The sequence below is a fragment of the Calypte anna genome, chromosome 7 (genome assembly GCF_003957555.1).
Source record: "Calypte anna isolate BGI_N300 chromosome 7, bCalAnn1_v1.p, whole genome shotgun sequence".
NCBI lineage: Eukaryota > Metazoa > Chordata > Aves > Apodiformes > Trochilidae > Calypte > Calypte anna.
Genome location: NC_044253.1, coordinates 11,990,534 through 12,008,761, shown reverse-complemented (window position 1 = coordinate 12,008,761; position 18,228 = coordinate 11,990,534). Strand labels below are relative to the sequence as shown.

The 18,228-nt window shown below is 42.6% G+C and overlaps 1 protein-coding gene across 7 annotated transcripts in view; it reads right to left on the bottom strand.

Annotated features, from left to right (window-relative positions):
* Positions 1-394: 394 nt before the first annotated feature.
* CLASP1 (cytoplasmic linker associated protein 1) overlaps positions 395-18,228 on the bottom strand; it is a 177,558-nt gene continuing 159,724 nt past the window's right edge. For all 7 annotated transcript variants that reach the window (XM_030454748.1, XM_030454749.1, XM_030454750.1 and 4 more), the window contains 3 exons: positions 9,178-9,384; positions 6,287-6,403; positions 395-4,642 (listed from right to left, as the gene is read on the bottom strand). In XM_030454748.1, coding sequence (XP_030310608.1) covers positions 4,556-4,642; positions 6,287-6,403; positions 9,178-9,384 — 411 coding nt within the window. In that variant the 3' untranslated portion in view covers positions 395-4,555. The remainder of the gene's footprint in view (positions 4,643-6,286; positions 6,404-9,177; positions 9,385-18,228) is intronic.

Sequence of the window (18,228 nt, the reverse complement as noted above, 5' to 3'; positions counted from 1 at the left end):
AATGAGCCTCATAGCACAGGCATCTCTTGAAGCCTTTGCTCCTTGAATTATGTGACTTTGCACAGGAACATGAGCTTTCAAAAAGCACATGGTTCTCCATTTGTAACACCACAAGAATCCCCTAATAATGTGACTTCCCAAAAGCTTTTAAAAGCTGACAGCAAAAGACCAGCATCCCAAAAGATCAGCTGCCCACTCGGCCCACTGACACTCATAGATCAGCGCCTGTAGGGAACAGCTAAACCACTGTGCACCATCTAATACATGAAAACACAGCAACCAGGGCAGGAATAAGAGCAAATCCTTTGTGAGCTAAGGCTGCTGGAGTGAGCATCTCTGTTGGATAATCGAACTACCTTAGTATCTCTCCTTTAAAAAGAAATCCAAATTCCACTTACACTAGGGCAAACTCAAAAGGTTTTATTTTATTATTTTTTTTTTAGCAAATTCTATCACATAAATGTTAACAAAAAACATCTGTACAATTGCCATGATACACTCAAAAGTGAAACAAATAAGATATAAATACAGATATGGATGTAACATGACAAAAGCGGAAAAATAGAAAAAAAATACATGCGCATGAACACGGTGCCAACAAAGTAATTTCTCATGGCTGGCATTTTTCAGAGCAGTTTTTACTTCCCATTTAAAACATTGTTAGCAACGTCCTGCTGTATTCTACAAAGGTCTATTTTTCTTTCCCTTAATATGTAATATTATGCTTGATAAATAAAGGGGTGGGGAGAAAAGGTTTTGATGACAAAGATGCGAGTTACGTTACTTATACAGGTTATTGGTAAGCTAGTAATAAGCAATAAAAAAAGACAGTCTTGTATTGTATTGTAATCCAGGCAAGCACACATAGTGTACCTTAAGAAAGCCACATGCCTCGATATTTCTGCACTACATGAGAACTACAGTACGTAGACCTGTGGGGCGGATGGATCCGGTACTTGCCCATGCCCACGGAGCACTGGTGCAGCCAATGGCAGAAAAAACATCCACATCTGAGATTTCGGCAACCTCGCAGCCAGGAGCCGCTGTCTGCTGAGAGTTTTCTCCCATTCAGACTTTTAAAGCATGGTGGGCAAAGAAAATACACTTTTTAAAGTCTTCTTTTTTTTTTTTTTTTTTTTTTTTTTTTTTAACTTTTCTTTTTTAAAACTTTTTTCTTTTTCTTTTTTTTTTTCTTTTTTTTTTCCCATTTTTACAGGTATGAAAAATTGAAGCCCTGCATAATGGGCAGCAAGAGCTAAAAAAAAAAAAAAAAAAAGGCAGCTGCAGTAGGTGGCTACTGCCAGGAGAATGCGAACACAAGCTTCACCGTTATGGTGAGGCACTGCCAGCATGCAGACCTTTCTCTGCAAGTGTGCATGGACACTGTGATTTGTAGCCAGAGAGACCTTTATGCTTGCTGAAAAAACCAAAAAACCAAAAGATTGTACAGTTTGTTGAAGTCAGAACATTGGAGATCAGAGAGGTGACATTCAGAGCTAGCCCTTTGAGTACTTCAAAGGAAACAAAAACAAAAAAACAAAACAAAACAAAAAAAACACCCCAAAACAAACAAAAAATCAGGTAATGTTCAACATACTGAACAACCTTACTATGTACACTATACGCAATGATTTATAAATACCTAAGTAGAAAGCTCTCTACTGTACCCAGGTATAACATACTTCTAGAGTACTCAAAGGATGAACAGTCCTCGACTGACTCACGTAACGAAATTAAGTAGCACGTTAATGAGCATCTGTTGACAAACAGAACAGAAACTGATTCAGAAAGTAAGGCCTGGTTCTACCACTTGCAGCCCCCAAGTGTGCCAACAGTGCTGGAAAGCACGGGCTCCTTGCTGGAGCCACAGCAGGTTGCAGGAATCTTTCAAAGGATGAGCTGTTCACTCCTACCATAGTGTCAGTGCCAGGGTCGGCTCAGGGACGTTACAGTGCGTTCACTCTCAGTGCATACTAACAGGATTTTATAAAATATATAAAATCATTTGAGAAGGAATTAAATTCCCGGAAATTTGCTACAGTGTGCCATTCAAAAAAATAAAATAAACAGAAAACAGTGATGGACCAAGCTCCATCGCAGCTAGGAGAGACTAATTGCCATCTGGTCAGCTATGCTGACCTTCTGAAACCCAACACTGGAACAGAAGATGCAGAGCTGAGACAGGAAGAGAAAGAGGCATAAATACTATGCAGTCAGAGCACAAATTAAGAAAAATACACCACCAACAAAAAACAGCAACAGAAAACCCAAGCCCGTTACTAAAAATTCAAACAAGACAGCTAACTGCTGCCAACAAGTCAGCTGAATATTTCCTCAAAAGGGAAAATAAACTTGTGTGAAACTAAAATAATTTTAATAACTCAAAAATTAAAAAAAAAAAAAAAAAAAAAAAAGAGGGTATTCTAAGCATACTGAAAGATGTTGAAAAGGAATGGTCCACAGAAAGGGAGACATGAACCATGGAGCAGCCAATCCTCCCTCCAGCAAGGATCATTTTTCTGAGCCTGTGGAAAGACCCTGGGGGAATCCCTTTCCTGCCATGGCATTACTCCTTGGGAAGGATGAGGGAACTAGCCTTGCAGCCAACAGAAGCCTGTACACATCCTGACAAACTCAGGAGCAGGTCACCTCCTCTACTCTCATACCAGCAGGAAAAGGGACCAACAAGCTTTGCAGCCCACTCCAGCACAGTCCCCAGGAGCCCCAGCCCCTCCTGAGCCAGGGACTGGGAGAGGAGCTGGCACCAAACATCACCTCCCAGTGTAGCCCCTTTAGGCTGGGGCTGAGACACACAGGGATGTACTGGTGGAAAGGGAGGACAACACAACTTTACCTTCCCTGCTGCAGTACTGGAAACCATCCTGCTCTCAGTAAGCTACCAAAAGTGTCCCTTCAGCCCCATAAAGGGGAAATGAAAGGGGCTGGAGAGAGACCAAGGCACTGAGAGCAGCCAGGGAACCACAGATGCAGTTCCACCATCCTCTTATGTCACCAGCACAGGGCAAAACCCAGTTCTGATCCACTGCAGTTTTGGGTTCTGCATGGTCATCAGCCAGGGTCCAGCCCAGGGCCAAAAACAGCACAAGCATCCTCCTGCTTTCCTTGGTGACAGGCAGAGGTGCTCAACCTCTGCAAACAGAAGGGTCTCTCTTTGGGGAAGGGTGCGGTTGGTTTGGGTCTGACCCAATCTGTGTCATCAGATTTGTCCCACTGCACACTCACCCACAGCACCCTGCTAACAGCAGTGCCCAGTGAGGACCCTCCACACCCCTCCAAAATGCAGAGCACCCAGCAGGGCTGCGCAAGGGGTAAAGCCAGGAAGATTTCTAAGAAGGCAGCTAACAGCACTGCAGGCTCTTCAGGCACAGGAGGGGAGCTGTGGCAAGCGACGACCACTGTCCCAGCTGGCTCAGCAGGTGCTTCCATGGGGTCTTTTGTTCAGTTTCAGATGCCCTTTCTGTCCTCCGGGATGAACACTTTGTCCAAAGCACAAAGGAGCTGAGGGAAAAAGCCATCCACCACCCAACACCAGTGGGTCAGGTCAGAGCAGCAGATGAGCCCTTTGATGCTGCAGACATCAAGAAAGACGCAGGTAGCCTCACGAGGCAGCACTGCCATGCAGCCCTGCCAGCTCCTACCGCCTGCCCACCAACACGCTGAGAGCCTGATCCAACACCCACCTGCCCAACTCCAGGGTCCCATCGCAGGCAGCTGTCCCAGAACTGGGTCTCAGGTTCTCTTTGGGGTGTAACAAAGAACCCAGAGAGTCTCTTAAATGTGTGAAAGAGCCAAATGGGTTGGGAAGGGAGAAATATTTACACAGTCAATGAAAGGAGCAAGAGCCCAGCTGTTTTGCACAGCACAGCTGGTTGGAGAGCAGTTAAGAACAAAATCAGCCCACCAGAGGTCTGTCAGAAGAACTATGTACAAAAACTCAGATGTTTAAAAAGAACCTACTTTTTCATTACTCACTTGATATCTCTCAGTATTAAAGCATCTGAGGTTGGAATCACAGCCACCTCTGCAAAGATCTCCCCATGGAGAGCCCTGCATGTTAGGCAAGCTGCAACAGGGAGTACAAAACAGGATCACAAGATTTGTAACAAGAGGAGAACCTAGGCAGAACAGCTGCAGCCACAGGGAGAGAGCAGTTAAATACCATACAGAAACCAAAACTGGGTATGAACTAAACTAAGATTTGTTTGACCTTTATGCATGTCCAGGTTCTTGGACTCAGTTTTGGAACGCTAACCTAAACATATTTCCAAGATTTCAGCAGGCTATACAAATATGTTTAAGTATGGCTTTCTGTTGTTCACTTTTAATGAAGACTGCAACACAGACCTTGCTTCCTTTACATTCAATACCAGTAAGATTCTACATAAAAGCTTATAAGGGACTAAAATACTGATTGCAATAAATATCTGCATGGCCTCCTTGAGCTGATGGAGCGCGCCAGTGAAAAGTAGCAGAAAGGTCTCTGAGAGGCACCATTGATTGCTTCTAAGTCTACACATATGTCCACACATCTCCATTAACTGTGCGTTGAAACATCTGAAGAGGAACTGCTGTTGCTGTTGGTGGTCTGGGCCCTCTTTATGTACAAGTTTAGTAGCTTCATCTGAAAGAAAAAAACCAAACATCAGGAGAAGGTGCCAAGAAAAACAGGCAGTCAGAAGGCAACTGCAAATCTTAACACTTAAATTTTGCAGTGAACTCAGTTTTCAGTGAGCTTATGCTGAGTTCTCTGCAAGAAAAGAAGAAGCAAAGCTGAATGCATTTCAGAACAGACAGAGGCAGGAGGGTGTGCCTAGTCCCACTGAAGTTACGGGCAGATTTAATGGGATTTAGAAAAACCTCTTGCATTTCCCTGCAGCAGCCACCAGATCACAGACCTCCATCCTGCAGCTGCTCTGAGCAAGCAGGGTTCCCACAGAGGTCACTGAGGCTGCAGGCAACAGCCACAGTTGCTCCTAGGAAACACCCTGAACTCTTCATGTTATGTGAAATGTTAATTTTCAACAACATTTAAATATCTTCAATAACTTGGTCCATCTAGTGAAACTGCAGCTGTTAGGACTATGCACTTCCCTTAGATGCATTTTTTTTTAATTTTTCTGCCTTACCACCTTAGCTCCAGATCCTGCAGTGACTCATGCACAAGTTTAACTTTAAACATGCAGGCAGTCTGCATAAATCCAGAAGAATTACTTACATGTTTACAGAGAGTTACATGGTGGGGTACACCTGTGGTATCTATGATACTGGGTTAATAAAGTCTCTTCAGTGCTTTATAGGAAGACTTGCTAACTGCCCAAATATAATGAGGTAGACTGCAGCACCCATAGCTGCCTCTTTCAAGAGGAATTTGGAGGCACAAGTTAATTTGTTTAAGGAGAAGGCTACTCAGTTCAGAAATAAAATCCAAGTGTCCTCAGTCTCAGGTTGTTTTGGCCTAAACCACACTTCCTATCCATGAAAGAAATTAGTGCTTCCAAAATAACAGAATAAAGCCCTCTGAACTAAGTAGATTTCTGAGCAGCCCTGAAGAGCAATTAAACACCCCCTGCTTCAGAACAAAACACCAGCTCTTGCCTAAAGGACAGAGCTGAATTACAACTTGGTTTTGCTTACAGCATCAGGTCAGAATTTGAGTTTTGTTCCTAACCTGACATCAGGGCACAAAATAATTTGAAGAGTCACCTAAGCTTGCTGGTGTCCCAGAAGGAAAGGGACACATCTGCCATGCTTAAGGGTGAAGCTTTACTTGCATTCCTACCAACCCTGGTTACAACCTCCTTCTGAGAGAAGGTGGTCTATCAACCATCCCAGCCACACATTCCCACACTCTCTTTGCTCTAGATTACCTCTGCAGGCACAGAACAAACTGAAAGCTAATTAATTTGTTTGGCAAACCTGGTTTTCCACCAGAGTAGCCAGCTGATCTGATTCACTTCACAGCCACCCCTGGATGCAGCACCAAAGGGACAAGGGGAGCACAGCTGTAGGATGGACCTGCTTGGTGACATCTTGTGGATACACAGGATGAGATGCACAATGAAACTGATCCCTGAGACCCATCAAAACTTGCTTAGTGGAATGTCAAATGTTCATACTGCTGTGCTGTTTGGTAGGGTCAGAGAGGATTTCACAGAGCACAGGAAACTTGATCCAGGGCTAGCATGAGGCCACTGGTCCTGCTCCTAGTAGTGCAAGCCACTCGGCTGGCTAGTATGACAATACCAGAGACACATTACTTCTGTACCTTGCTTCCTGTGAGTTGTGCAAGATGAGGTTTCAGTTCTTCTCCAATCACTGAATAGATTGCCACTAGGCAAAAGACACTAGCTTTACGGACACTGCTCTCTGTATTGTCATAACCCTAGGAAACAAGAAAAAAGGTTGTAAGTCAAACAGCACTCACCAACACCCTTCCTGAGCAATATAATAAAAAGCTGATGAACATTTTGCAGACGTGGCTGACCTAACAGATCAATAAAAAGGCCCTGCTTAACAGTCTGCAACCTGAATACTCAAAGAGCAAAAGGATACAATTGACCAAGTTCATCTTATTTGTTCCTTATGTGATTAGTGACTACCATGTTATATCTTTAGGTAACAACATGCAGTTTCCCAGCATGAACTGAGGACTGTATCAAATACACACGTTCCTGTGCCCAGTTCAGGTGACCATATGCTATCCTGGATGGTCACGACTTCTTGGAGGGGAGCCCTGATGCTCCCAGCTTGTCTTCAGATAATTTTTTCCTAACATTAATCTAACCCATAGGAAACCAATTCTGCTCCCAAGAGCAAAGTTACTGATGGAGATGACTCTTGAAGCAAAGTAGCTACAAACTAACTTATATCTTGCAGAACATACTAAAGGCCACAATCCTGTTTTGTGAAGAAATATTCTACCCAAATATCTATTTGGACAGAATAGCTCGACCTTGGTATTAGAAGCTGCAAAAATCAAGAGTTATCATGGATGTTCTACAACTCTTTAAAAGCTCTGTGCTTAAATGCTGTGTAATAACAGTGCTACACATGTGCTAGTCCATTAGCTGAACTGCCTCTGTAACCTGGAGCTTTTTGGTTACTTATCAGGGAAGAAATACCACAGAGAAGAACAAGTCGAAAGACCCCTGTGAGTGTTCCAGAACTCTGGCAGCTTCAGGAGAACTCAAACTAGGCACCAGGTCACTAAGCAGCTGGTGACATCAGGCCTGTACCTGGTCAGAGGTTCATCCCTAAGCAGCCAGCCCGTGAGAAACACAGACACCACATGCCCAGAGAGACACTGACACTCCTCTGGGCACAGGGTGACCTCTGCAGGGAATTCCAGGAGGAGGGATGCAGCCCAGCCGAGGTTGTTCCAGCTGTAGGGCCAAAATACAGTCTGAGATGACAGGAGACATAGGTGAGCTCAGAGAAACATCACGCCATTGAGGACCAAGGGGAAAAAAGGCCCACTCACAGCAGATGAAAATGCATGGAAACACAACCCACTGCTGGGAGGACAGCTGGGACACAGGGCTCTTCCAACCCAAAGGCTCCTGAACTTTGTTGGCTGGAGAAGTTGTGGCTACTCCCTCCCTAGAAGTGGGGTCAAGGTAAGGCTAGATGGTGCTTGGAGCAACCTGGTCTAGGGGGAGGTGTCCCTGCCTAGCCAAGCCCTGTTCTTGCATGAAGAACCCCATCTTCTCATGAGGGTCATGGGGATCTCATCCCAGGCTGCTGAGCTGCACACTTGTGCCTACGCTGCAGCTGTCTGATGCTCCTCACCACTGCCAGTCCCCTCACCATGGGAAACAAGCACAGAAGGGATTCCCTCTGCACACAGTCCATTCAGCCAAAAGGATCTTGGAATACTTCTCAAATTTGAGGAGAAGATTACTTTGATCACTATGAGTTTCTAAGGTGAGGAAATACGACTGGCTCCAAGATGAAAAATGGCTGTTTCAAGACATGGAAGGAATTTAATAAAACAAATATGACTGTGTTTCTGAAGGCATGCTGCTCCCAAACTTTTCTTGTGCAATGAAGTTGCACTATGCAGAGTGCTGTCTCCAACAAATTATGGCTAAAAACTTTTTATAACAAAAGTTAAAATCAATACAGAATTGTCTGATTCCCAGAAGTTGAGCTTTAAGAAAATAATTGAAAGAGCTGACACTACAAAGCTGGGATAAGTGCTAGGGGAATTTCTGACTTTACTCCTGTCCTTCCTACTGCTTATGATCACCATTAGGAGGCTTATTTGTCCCAGTTCTCCACTGAAGCCTTACTCAAAAATGTCTTTACTTTCACATTGACCAATTTGTTCCTGTCTCAGTCCCTTCCCACTAAACATACACACATTCTGTTTTCTCCCTTACTGCTACCACCCCTTATTTCCTTCTTGCTTGCAGTCTCATCCCAGCTGCTGGCACTGCAGACAGAAGACAACACTGCTATTGCCAGAGCTGAAAGCCAAATTCACAGTGTAAGACCAAGCCTCAGCACTAGCAGAAACACAGCTCCCCACCCAGGCTGAGAGGGTTATGAAAGAGGTTGAATGAAGTCACCAGCCCTGTAGGCATTTAAAAGCCATGTAGATGTGGTGCTTAGGGACATGGTTTAGTGGTGGACTTGGCAGTGCTGGGTTCATGGTTGGACTTGATCTCAAAGGTCTTCTCCAACCAAATGATTTTATGATTCTAAGTCAGCAAGCAGTTTGGTCCTCGTGTCAGAGATGGAAAAGGAAAGGAGTAGCCTGCCTGCTGGGATTCAAACTCAAGTGTGAAGTATAATCAAAGTGCCAGACAGCTCAGTAGAGTTAAAGGAGACTACAAGAGGCATTGCTTAGGATGTACTGAGATAGCATAAGATGTGGCTAACTCCTCCTCTCAAATTTTTTTACATGGCTGCTACTGGCATATTTAGGATTCAGACAAATGCATCTTATTGTGGAACATACATAAAGGAATCTGGGCTTTTTCCTTAACATTAAAGCACCAAAGCTCAAATATCAAAATGTAGAGGCATTAAAACTTTAATTTACAAAAATCTTGCTCCAGAGGGCCCATTATTCTCTTAGGTTACAGACCTCACAAACTGAGTAACTCAGTAGTGGTTTGTGCTCAGGACCATTTCTGACATGGGATTCTGTACCTGTAACAACCCAGGAATGATATCAGGAAGGAGCTGGTGCAATGATTCCTTGGAAATCCTCTCAATGACTTTCGTCTGCATTTTGATGGCAGCTAAATTAATTGGATAATCTGCAGTCTGAATGATGGGACAAAGGACCTTGATGCATTGCTCAGGATGGATGGAACTTGCCAGGGTGGAAGCAGCTTCTTCAGCAGCTCTGACGACCTGAAATGAAAACAGAGCACAACCTTACATCAATGAGGTCACACATCATAGCCAAAATCACCAGTGTGTGCTAGAAATGACTGCCAGGAAATGCCTAGGGATGTTCATTAACAGTTCTGCAGACTCTATTGAGATGTGATTGACTTCAAGAATTCACATTCTTCGCCACCACTGACATCTTTATTCCAGCTGGTGGCAAGAAGCCCATCCTGCCTAACTAATATGACTGTGTCAAAGTGTGGTTTGTTTCAATGAGTCCTCTGTCACCCAGGATAGACAGACACCCCATCCTTGCAGAAGTGAGAAGACAGATTAGACTTAATACAAAATTTATCTTTTTAAACATGAATGACACTGTGGCATCTTCTAGTACATGTCACCTGAATAGTGCTTGGGTGTCATCCAAGATGAGATTCCCATTACCACACAGATGTCAGATGTGTCCAGCTAAATCATTCTGTAATTAAACCCAGGCTACAAAGACACAAATGGGCTTCAGGATGTCCCTGACGAGGCAGTTGTGCTCTTGGCACATCTAACCCGTTAAGGCACCACTGGGATCACAACAAGGCATGGGAGGAAGAACAAGTGGAAACAGTGGTAGCACCCACTTGCTGCAACAAGCCCACACACATAAAACTGTCACACAAGACAAGGGATATTACAAATTCAATCCACTCTAAGCCTGATAGAAGCCAAATCCACAACTTTCACGCTCTTCCCTGGTGGGAAGGACAGCTATCTGAAAGAGGAAAGACCCGATTCTGGTCTCTCCTCCCATGAGAGTTCACTCATTTTACATTCTGCAATAATTGGATAAGAAAAACAGGATGGGAAGGCAGGTTTTCTTTTTTCGAGTGCCTGTGTTAATTGCCAGGCAACAAAATGACGTTTCCCTTTGGTTGTACTCTTCCTGGCCATAATCACACACTCTTTGCTCCCCATGTTCTAATTTCACTACAAAAGACTGAGGATGCTTTTGCTATCTCTTCTCACTCACCTCTTCTCAGGGCTTACTTTTAAGAAAGGGTGAATCCTCAGTGGACAGAGATGCCTCAGTGGACAGACTAAAACCCAACACCCTTCTAAGAAGAAAGCAGCACTGACAAATCTTCTTGCTTAGCATCTCCCAACCAGCCCAGACAGTCCCCAACTCTGAGCCTAGGAGCATTAATGCAGCCTTTAAATTCAGCCCCCACTTTCCTGGTTGTGTGGGAAGCTCAGATGCCTCACACCAGGTCTCTACTTCCTCCTAAAATTAATTGTTCCTGTTTGTCTGAAATTGATACTTTGAAACCAATACCAGATTGTCCCAGGCAATCTAAAAAACAAAACAAAACAAAACAAAAAAACCAAAAAACCAAACCAAACCAACAACAACAAAAAATCAAACCATGGGTATCCAGTCACTCAGACTGAAGCCATAGCAGCTGGGTTCAACTCATTCCCCTCTTCCACATTTTGTCATGGTATCAAACTTGAGGATTTTTGGTTAAGTAAGGCAAACCCTGGATTGATGTAGCTCTACCAAAGCCTCAAAAGAAGGCAAGTTTCATTATTTGTAATGATCTATTGTCTATAATGCATGAACCAGGAGCATTGAGAAGTTGGTATCATTGTAGGACAAGAATGTCTCTATGTGGACTACAAAATATTTTCCCAAAAGGTTTAATTGATCTTTAAGACAGCAGCACTGAACAATGAGTAGGAAGAGACTCATCCCCATCTACAAACCCTTCTGCCACAGACACACCACTATCAATCCCCTTCCACTTGTTCTGACAGCTACCTCCCTGAAACACAAATAGCCACAAGATACTTGTACAGACAGGAAATAACTAAACTCATCCAACTTGGCTCTTGGCATTCTCTGAAGCAAACCCAACAGTGAACATGATCTCAGATGCTTCATATAGCACAAACATTGCATGCAGGCAAGGTAGATTCAGGATGGTGAAACAAACCTGAGACCTTGCCTGCTTCTGTATCCATGCCCTATTTGCAGAAGAAAAGCTGTCAAACTGCTCTATATTTCTTAGCATTTAATTTGAATACTAAAACATATTCTACAAAGAGCAGCAATCCACAGTGTGGTCAATATTAGTGAAACTTCATACTGAAAGATCTGTGAGTGAATAACCATACAGAACATAATGTTTGTTTTCCCACTTCCAGCAATTTCCCCTCTTCCAGCTATTTCTTTGCAAATTGCTCTTCACTTTTCTTTCACACATGAGAAGCATGAATGTTAATATCTTCCCATGTAAGCCAGTACTACCTTAGAAAGAAGCACTATGTGATTTTGTTGGGAAAGGAGAAGGACTCAAGTACTTAAAGGAAAGCCAATGCCATGCTTCAGTACCACAGCTCTGAACTGCTGCAGTGGATGAAGCCAGGAGCTCCCAGGAGGTCTCCTTTAGGGGAATTCACTTCTTGGCACTGCAGCTTTTGACGTTGGCTTTCCCAGTGCTGTAACACAGCTACCAGCAAGCTTTCCACAAACAATGCAGTGGACTTACAGAGAGCCCACATCACTTGTAATCAATTTAACAACATTCATGAGCAAGTCACTTTAGCTAAAAAAATCCACCAACTATAACTATTTGGACACAGGCCACTCAGGATTTCGCTTTCCAACTATTCCAAATACAGCTAGTAAATGTTTTCAGACATACTCAGAAAAGCTTGCACATTTATCACAACTCACTGAAAAAAAATAATACATTTTTAAACTTAAATGCTTCTGGTATCCTACTTGATAAGAGAGCAACAATATTTCAGTATGCATCTAGAGCCAGAGAGACTCTAGTTTCAACTATACTACTGTAAACTCCAAACAGTAGAAATTTTAGTGATTAATTTTATCTAGGTTTCAGCTCCACGTTTGCATGCGGCTTACCATGTACATGAAGATGCAAGTATGAGGCAAGTGCATGAGACAAAACTTTTTAAAAAACCTATTAACCAGTTCCAAGCACAAGGGGTTAAAATACAGCTCTAATTAAAAAAAAAAAAAAAAAAAAAAAAAAGGGTTTCAAATAGCAACAAAGGTCATACATATTTTTCACATCATAAAGGTCAGAGAGAAAAGCTGTGAAGGTGAAGGATTTATGCCCATGCAAGTCCTCTTTCAGCAAAACTGCCTGTTTCTAGCAAGGATCTGGTGGCATTTACACAGCAGTTGGGTATTTCGCATCACTTCTCCCTGTAGTGCCTTCCCTCTGAATACAGAAGGACCTACTACACATGTCCAGTAAGCTTCCTGCTGATATTAGCTTGTAAATGTGACAACACCAGAGAGACTTCCAAGTCTTCCAAAAGCACATCTGGCAGACAGAGTCTGCATCTAAGCCACACTTCAGCACACCCCTTAAGCTTATGTTTAACTTCAAAAACATGCTGCAGTCTCACTGACGTCAATGGAACTCAGGCATGTGCTTACATGCTTGCTTGACTCGGAGCCTCTGCAGGTAATTGGCTCCTGGCTCCCTTGGAAAGGGCTGGCAGAGGACAGGGAGTAGGAGAGGGTAGGGCAATAGAAGCTGAGAGTGAGCCAAAAGGACAAACTCATCCCTGCCAGCTGAGAAAGCCAAATGCCACCTTTTCACAATGCAAGCACCAGCCCCATCCAGGTGTTTCCTTCTGGCTTTGGCAGAATAAAACATTCAGCCACCCAGACTGACTCCACATCCCACGAGGGAAAGCACAACTCTGACTACTTACACAGCACTCAGTTCTGCTCACCTGGTAGCACCAGAGGAATCGGCAGCATTCCCATGCACAGGGAAGTGCATTATCAAAAGATACAAAGTGCCAGGTCATTTGGCCACAAGAACATGCAACTATAGCAGAGTTTAGCAAAGATATTTTACCATGAGGCACAACACTTGTGTCTTGCAAATACCATACAGTATCAAAAAATTAAATCAGGGCTTTAACCTAACCAGTAGAGTGAAACAACCTTGAAAGATGTAGGTGATATGAGCAAACACCGTCAAGGAACAGCTCTCCTCCCATCTTTGGAGGGAAGATGAACAGATATCTACTAGTAAGTGACAGAAAGGTCCCCAGTTAGGCTCACACTAACAGCAGACACCATAAGAAGTAGTGTTTCTGAAATGCATCCTTTACATTACAAAGAAGGGTGCTGTTTGCTATATGCTTGGACTGAGGAACTCATGGTCACAGAAGATTAAAAATTATACAAGTTTACTGAAGAAAAAACAATGGCCAAAACACACAGAGGCAGATAGAACCATTAGCACAAGAATGCTGTAAGGTTCTGGCTGCTTTAAGGAGGGGGTGTATCCTCAGGGAAGCACTACTGAATGCCTACTTCTTGCTAATCACTATCAGGTAGAGTATCAAGTGAGCCAAACTTTCTGTCTGATCTAATATATCATTCTCAGTGATCACAGGTATATAACTGAAAACTAAAAGTGGTTAAAGGATGATGGTAGCTGGAAGAAGCAAGTTCAAAAGGATAGCTATGAAACAAGATGTATCACTAGAGAGAGCCTGCAGTGTTTAAAAAAAAAGACACTAAACCATGTGTAAGGTATGCCACAAACATGATTCTACCTCCCAATAAAACCTTAGAGCAAACCACAGCTTGAACTGGATAGTTCAATATCACTCAACACAGGGCAGGTAGCACAGGAATGCAGATCTAAAAGATAGCATTTTGCTTTAAAGAAGCAGGTTTTTCTCCTTTCCAAATGCTTACTTTATGCTTTACACTCTAGAGACTAGATTCCTCCTGATTTTTGTTGGCATAATAAAAGCTGTGCTTGATGGTGGGTTCCTTGAAAAGACATCCATGGTACATGAAGAGCTTTCCAAAAGAAAGTTACCATACTTCCCCTTGTTTTCCTTTAGGGAAGGAACCATATTCATGTGCATGAAGACAGAGAGGTGCAGAACACAAGCAGACTGTTCCCCTCTAACAACATTATCTTTAATGCTATAAAAGAGTAAGCTTCAAAGTAGCAGGTGAGATGGTCCCAAGAATATGCACTTGGAATTCTAATATCAATGGGACGGAATATTGAAGGGGATATTAAGAATGAGTATTAGAAACATGCTGATCTTCACAGTAACCTGACACAGATCCTTTCCCCTTCTAAAAGAAAAGCCCATTGGCATCAGGGACGCTCCACAAAATTTACTGGACAAACTTTGGATGGCAATTCCCACTGGCTTGCTTAGTTGACAATGCACTGCAGCCATGGGATCCTGTACTCTTAAGGCAGCCAGACACAAGATGCCATCTCTTCCACATAATTTCTTCTGCTCAGCTGTTACTCAGTGCATTACAGATATTGTTGGCTGCCTGATGGCTGCAACAAGCAGCTTGACTGTAGTAATCTCCTGGCAAATATGCAGCAGCTTTCTAAGGGGTTTCTAAAGGGTAAACCCCAAGGAAAACCTAAAGACTCTGTACACTATTGTGAAACACAAAGGGCACCACAGAATTTTATTAAGCAGAAGAACAAGGTTTTGGTTTCAAGCTTACAAAGCATGCAGCTATGTTTTTGAGCCAATTTTTGCCACCTAGAGCTGGTTACTTAAAGTCTGCATAATCTAAGCTTGAGGGGATAAAGGCTTAACCAATACCTAGCCAGGAAAACTCCCATCCCTGAAGGCTTTACAGTCTGTTCCAGACAGGAACAAACAATTAAGAACTTGGTTTCAAAGCAGGAAGTGGACTCAGCAATGGGGAGTGCTAAGCAATGAAAAAACAATGTGATTGTTATAAAGGATTCAGAAGAGATGAAGCAGATTTACATCTGTGCATGAAATATTTTAAATGTATTGAGAACCAGAAAAAAACACACGAACATAAACTATGAAACAATAACAACAGCTAAGCTGTAGCACTTAGTAGCTTCCAGCATAGACTATATATCAGTTAGCCTAAAAGACTGTGATCATTTAGTGTTTTTCTTCAGTAGGCTACATTTTGCAGAAACTTGCATAGAACATACCAGCATTAGTGGACAGTTACAAATCAACCTATGAATGTCAGAGGCCACCTTAAAAGCACCTCAGCAAGGTAGTGACAATTACTTGCAGCTAATGGATAGCTGCAATTTCTTCTTTTTCATCCTTAGACCATTACAACAAAGAATGTTACATCCTTACTATTCTTATGAACCTTCAGTATAATAAAACAACAAAATTAGATATTAAGACATGGCACAATATCCTCTCCTTACACACAGAAAATACTCATCAGCAGCTAGGGCTATAGACTTAGTTGCAGAGAAAAACAGAGTGGCAGAGACAGAAGCAGGGAATTAGCTACCTACAATTTTCACTTTGTTTCCCAAGATAATGAACTATTTCTGGTTTAATGTAGTCAATAATAAGAATTTATTCTGCTGGTTCAAATCTGCAGCAATGTCACATCAATGGTATTGGGTCAGCAGGCAGTATCTCTCCTTAGTTATGGGTGAGTAACTACACTGGAACAAATGAGTTAATATTAACTAATTGGCAACAGAAAGATGGTTCTCTTCCAAATAACTCCAAACAAAGAGTGATAAAAATCAACAAGATTTAATACCATCCACAACTTCAATTATGTTCTAATGCTCCAAAAGTAAGTGAAAGGCATTTACATGTCAACCCCTGTAAATATTTACAGTTATGATTGAAGCAGGCTTGACTCTTCACATCACCCCCATTAAATCAAAAGCACTGCACAGACTGTTAAAATAAAAACAGTATAAAAAAAAAAAGCTGAAGTTAAAAAAATGCAAACTTAACATGGATCCCAACCCAGAGTCTTCTAGTCAGTAACCTAGGGTTACATTAATTTCAAATCCCTAGTGAAATGTATGCTTTGTCAATCTCATCCACTTGCACTAAGAACAAGAAATGGCTCAGCATCCAACTGCATGTACCAAGCTTTCCTCTCCTGTGTCCCTGGGAAGAGAAGTGGTGCTCTTAGCTCTGCTGCTCCACTGGTCCTAGACCTTGCATTCAAGTGACAGAAGGCAAAAGAGTTCTAGCCGTGGCAGAGATCCAACTGTTTAAAGACTTCTGCTTGAACTCAGAAAAAGAGTCAATCATCCAGGCATCTTAAAATATCTAACTGTGCTAACACTGCTTTGATACTTCCAATTATATAATCTGGAATAAAGCCACACACCCTTTTGTTTCAGATATTTAACTAGATACTGGCACTCAGTTGGAGGAGGGGGTGCTATTTGCTGGTTGGTGAATGCATTGGTTATAATTTGTTATTTGATCCTTCCTGGGCATGCTGAACAGCAGCAATATTGCAATTTGGTTAGACAAATGAACCTCCTTGATTGCCAGAGAACTGACTCTTAGTACAATGACTTATTGGAGACAGTGCCAGAGATTAACTGTTCTGTACTGGGCTCCTCTTCAAACTCTCTTTGCTTGGTCACTTTAGACTGATTGTTCATGGGTCATGTGCAATGGAAAATGTGAGCAACAACTTGGGGCCATAAGCAGTCCCTGTGCTGAAGAGGAAACTCAGGTAAGGACTGAAATGGATACAGCTCACTCAAAACAGTAATTTTCTGCTAACTAACACAGCATGCTTGCAAGCCAAAACATAAACCAGGGTCACTCTTGTCTTCTACTACAAGGCAGAAGAAGCCCAGAAATTAATAAACCCTGGAATGACGTCCTGTCAGGCCATCACTGGCACAAGGATTAGAATGTTCCTAGCCAAATTATATAGCATTTTTCCTTGAAATAGTTTTTACAATCTAGAGAAAGATTTGATGTAATCTAAGTACGGTGTACCACTGCATTTAAAAGAAAACTGTAGAAAAAGAGAACTGCAGAACAGGCCACTGAGATATTCCCTTTCCTTCTTCAGCTATTCTTTGAAAGCACCCTTCAGTCACAAACCAGTGAATCTTCATGTCATCTCCTACTCAGTAGGATCAAGGCAAAGGGCAGCTCCTCCACCCCTCCTGAGCAGATCAGTGCTGCAAAGTCAGCAGCGAGAGCAAGCTTGAGGGCTGCCACGGGATGGTAACTTGTGACCTTCTGGCCCAGGGCTATGAGTCTGACCAACTTGAGGACCCTCAGGTAATTATTCACAGGCTTAACTGAATCAGCAAGCCCCAGATACAGGTAAAAATACCTAATGCACGTTTCCAGGTATATCTTTAGCTCATGTAGATATCCAAGTGCAGGTTGGGAAACCTTTCTTAACTTCATGAATGCTGATATTCTCAAACTACTAACAGACAGCTGATGCCTTTCATAGCCTGCATCATGGTTCCGAGAGCCTCATTTACAGAGAGATAAGAAAAAACACATACATAAAATGTAGCACCACTGGATTATCTGTCACCACTTAAATACAGACACACAACTGTTTAGCAACAGATAGCAATACACCTGCAACATCCTGATCTGACAGCTGTCACTCAAAGGTCTCACTGCAGAAGTTGCAAATGCAATATTTTTAATGCTAAAGATGCTACAGAAGAGCATGCTTTTGATTTACAATCACAGCATAGTAGCTACCTGCTGATAGTAATGCTGCTCAGAATTATTCTTCTATAAAGAAGTACCCTAACTCACATCTCTTCATTCCTGACCTGATCTTTGCTTTCTCTGTAGCAAAACCTTACTCTTCTCTGCTTTTCCTCAGGAGGCACCTCATGCAAACCCAGAAGAACCTTTCCATACAACGAGCATGAAGAACACAGTGAAGGGACTACAAAGGAATATATCATGTTTTCAATGTTGTGCTTGATTTCTATAAAACCCACCAGTCCCATGAGGACAGTGAGTTCTGAGGTGCATTAAAAACAATCCCAGATACAATCTGGAAAGGTCCTGCTAGAA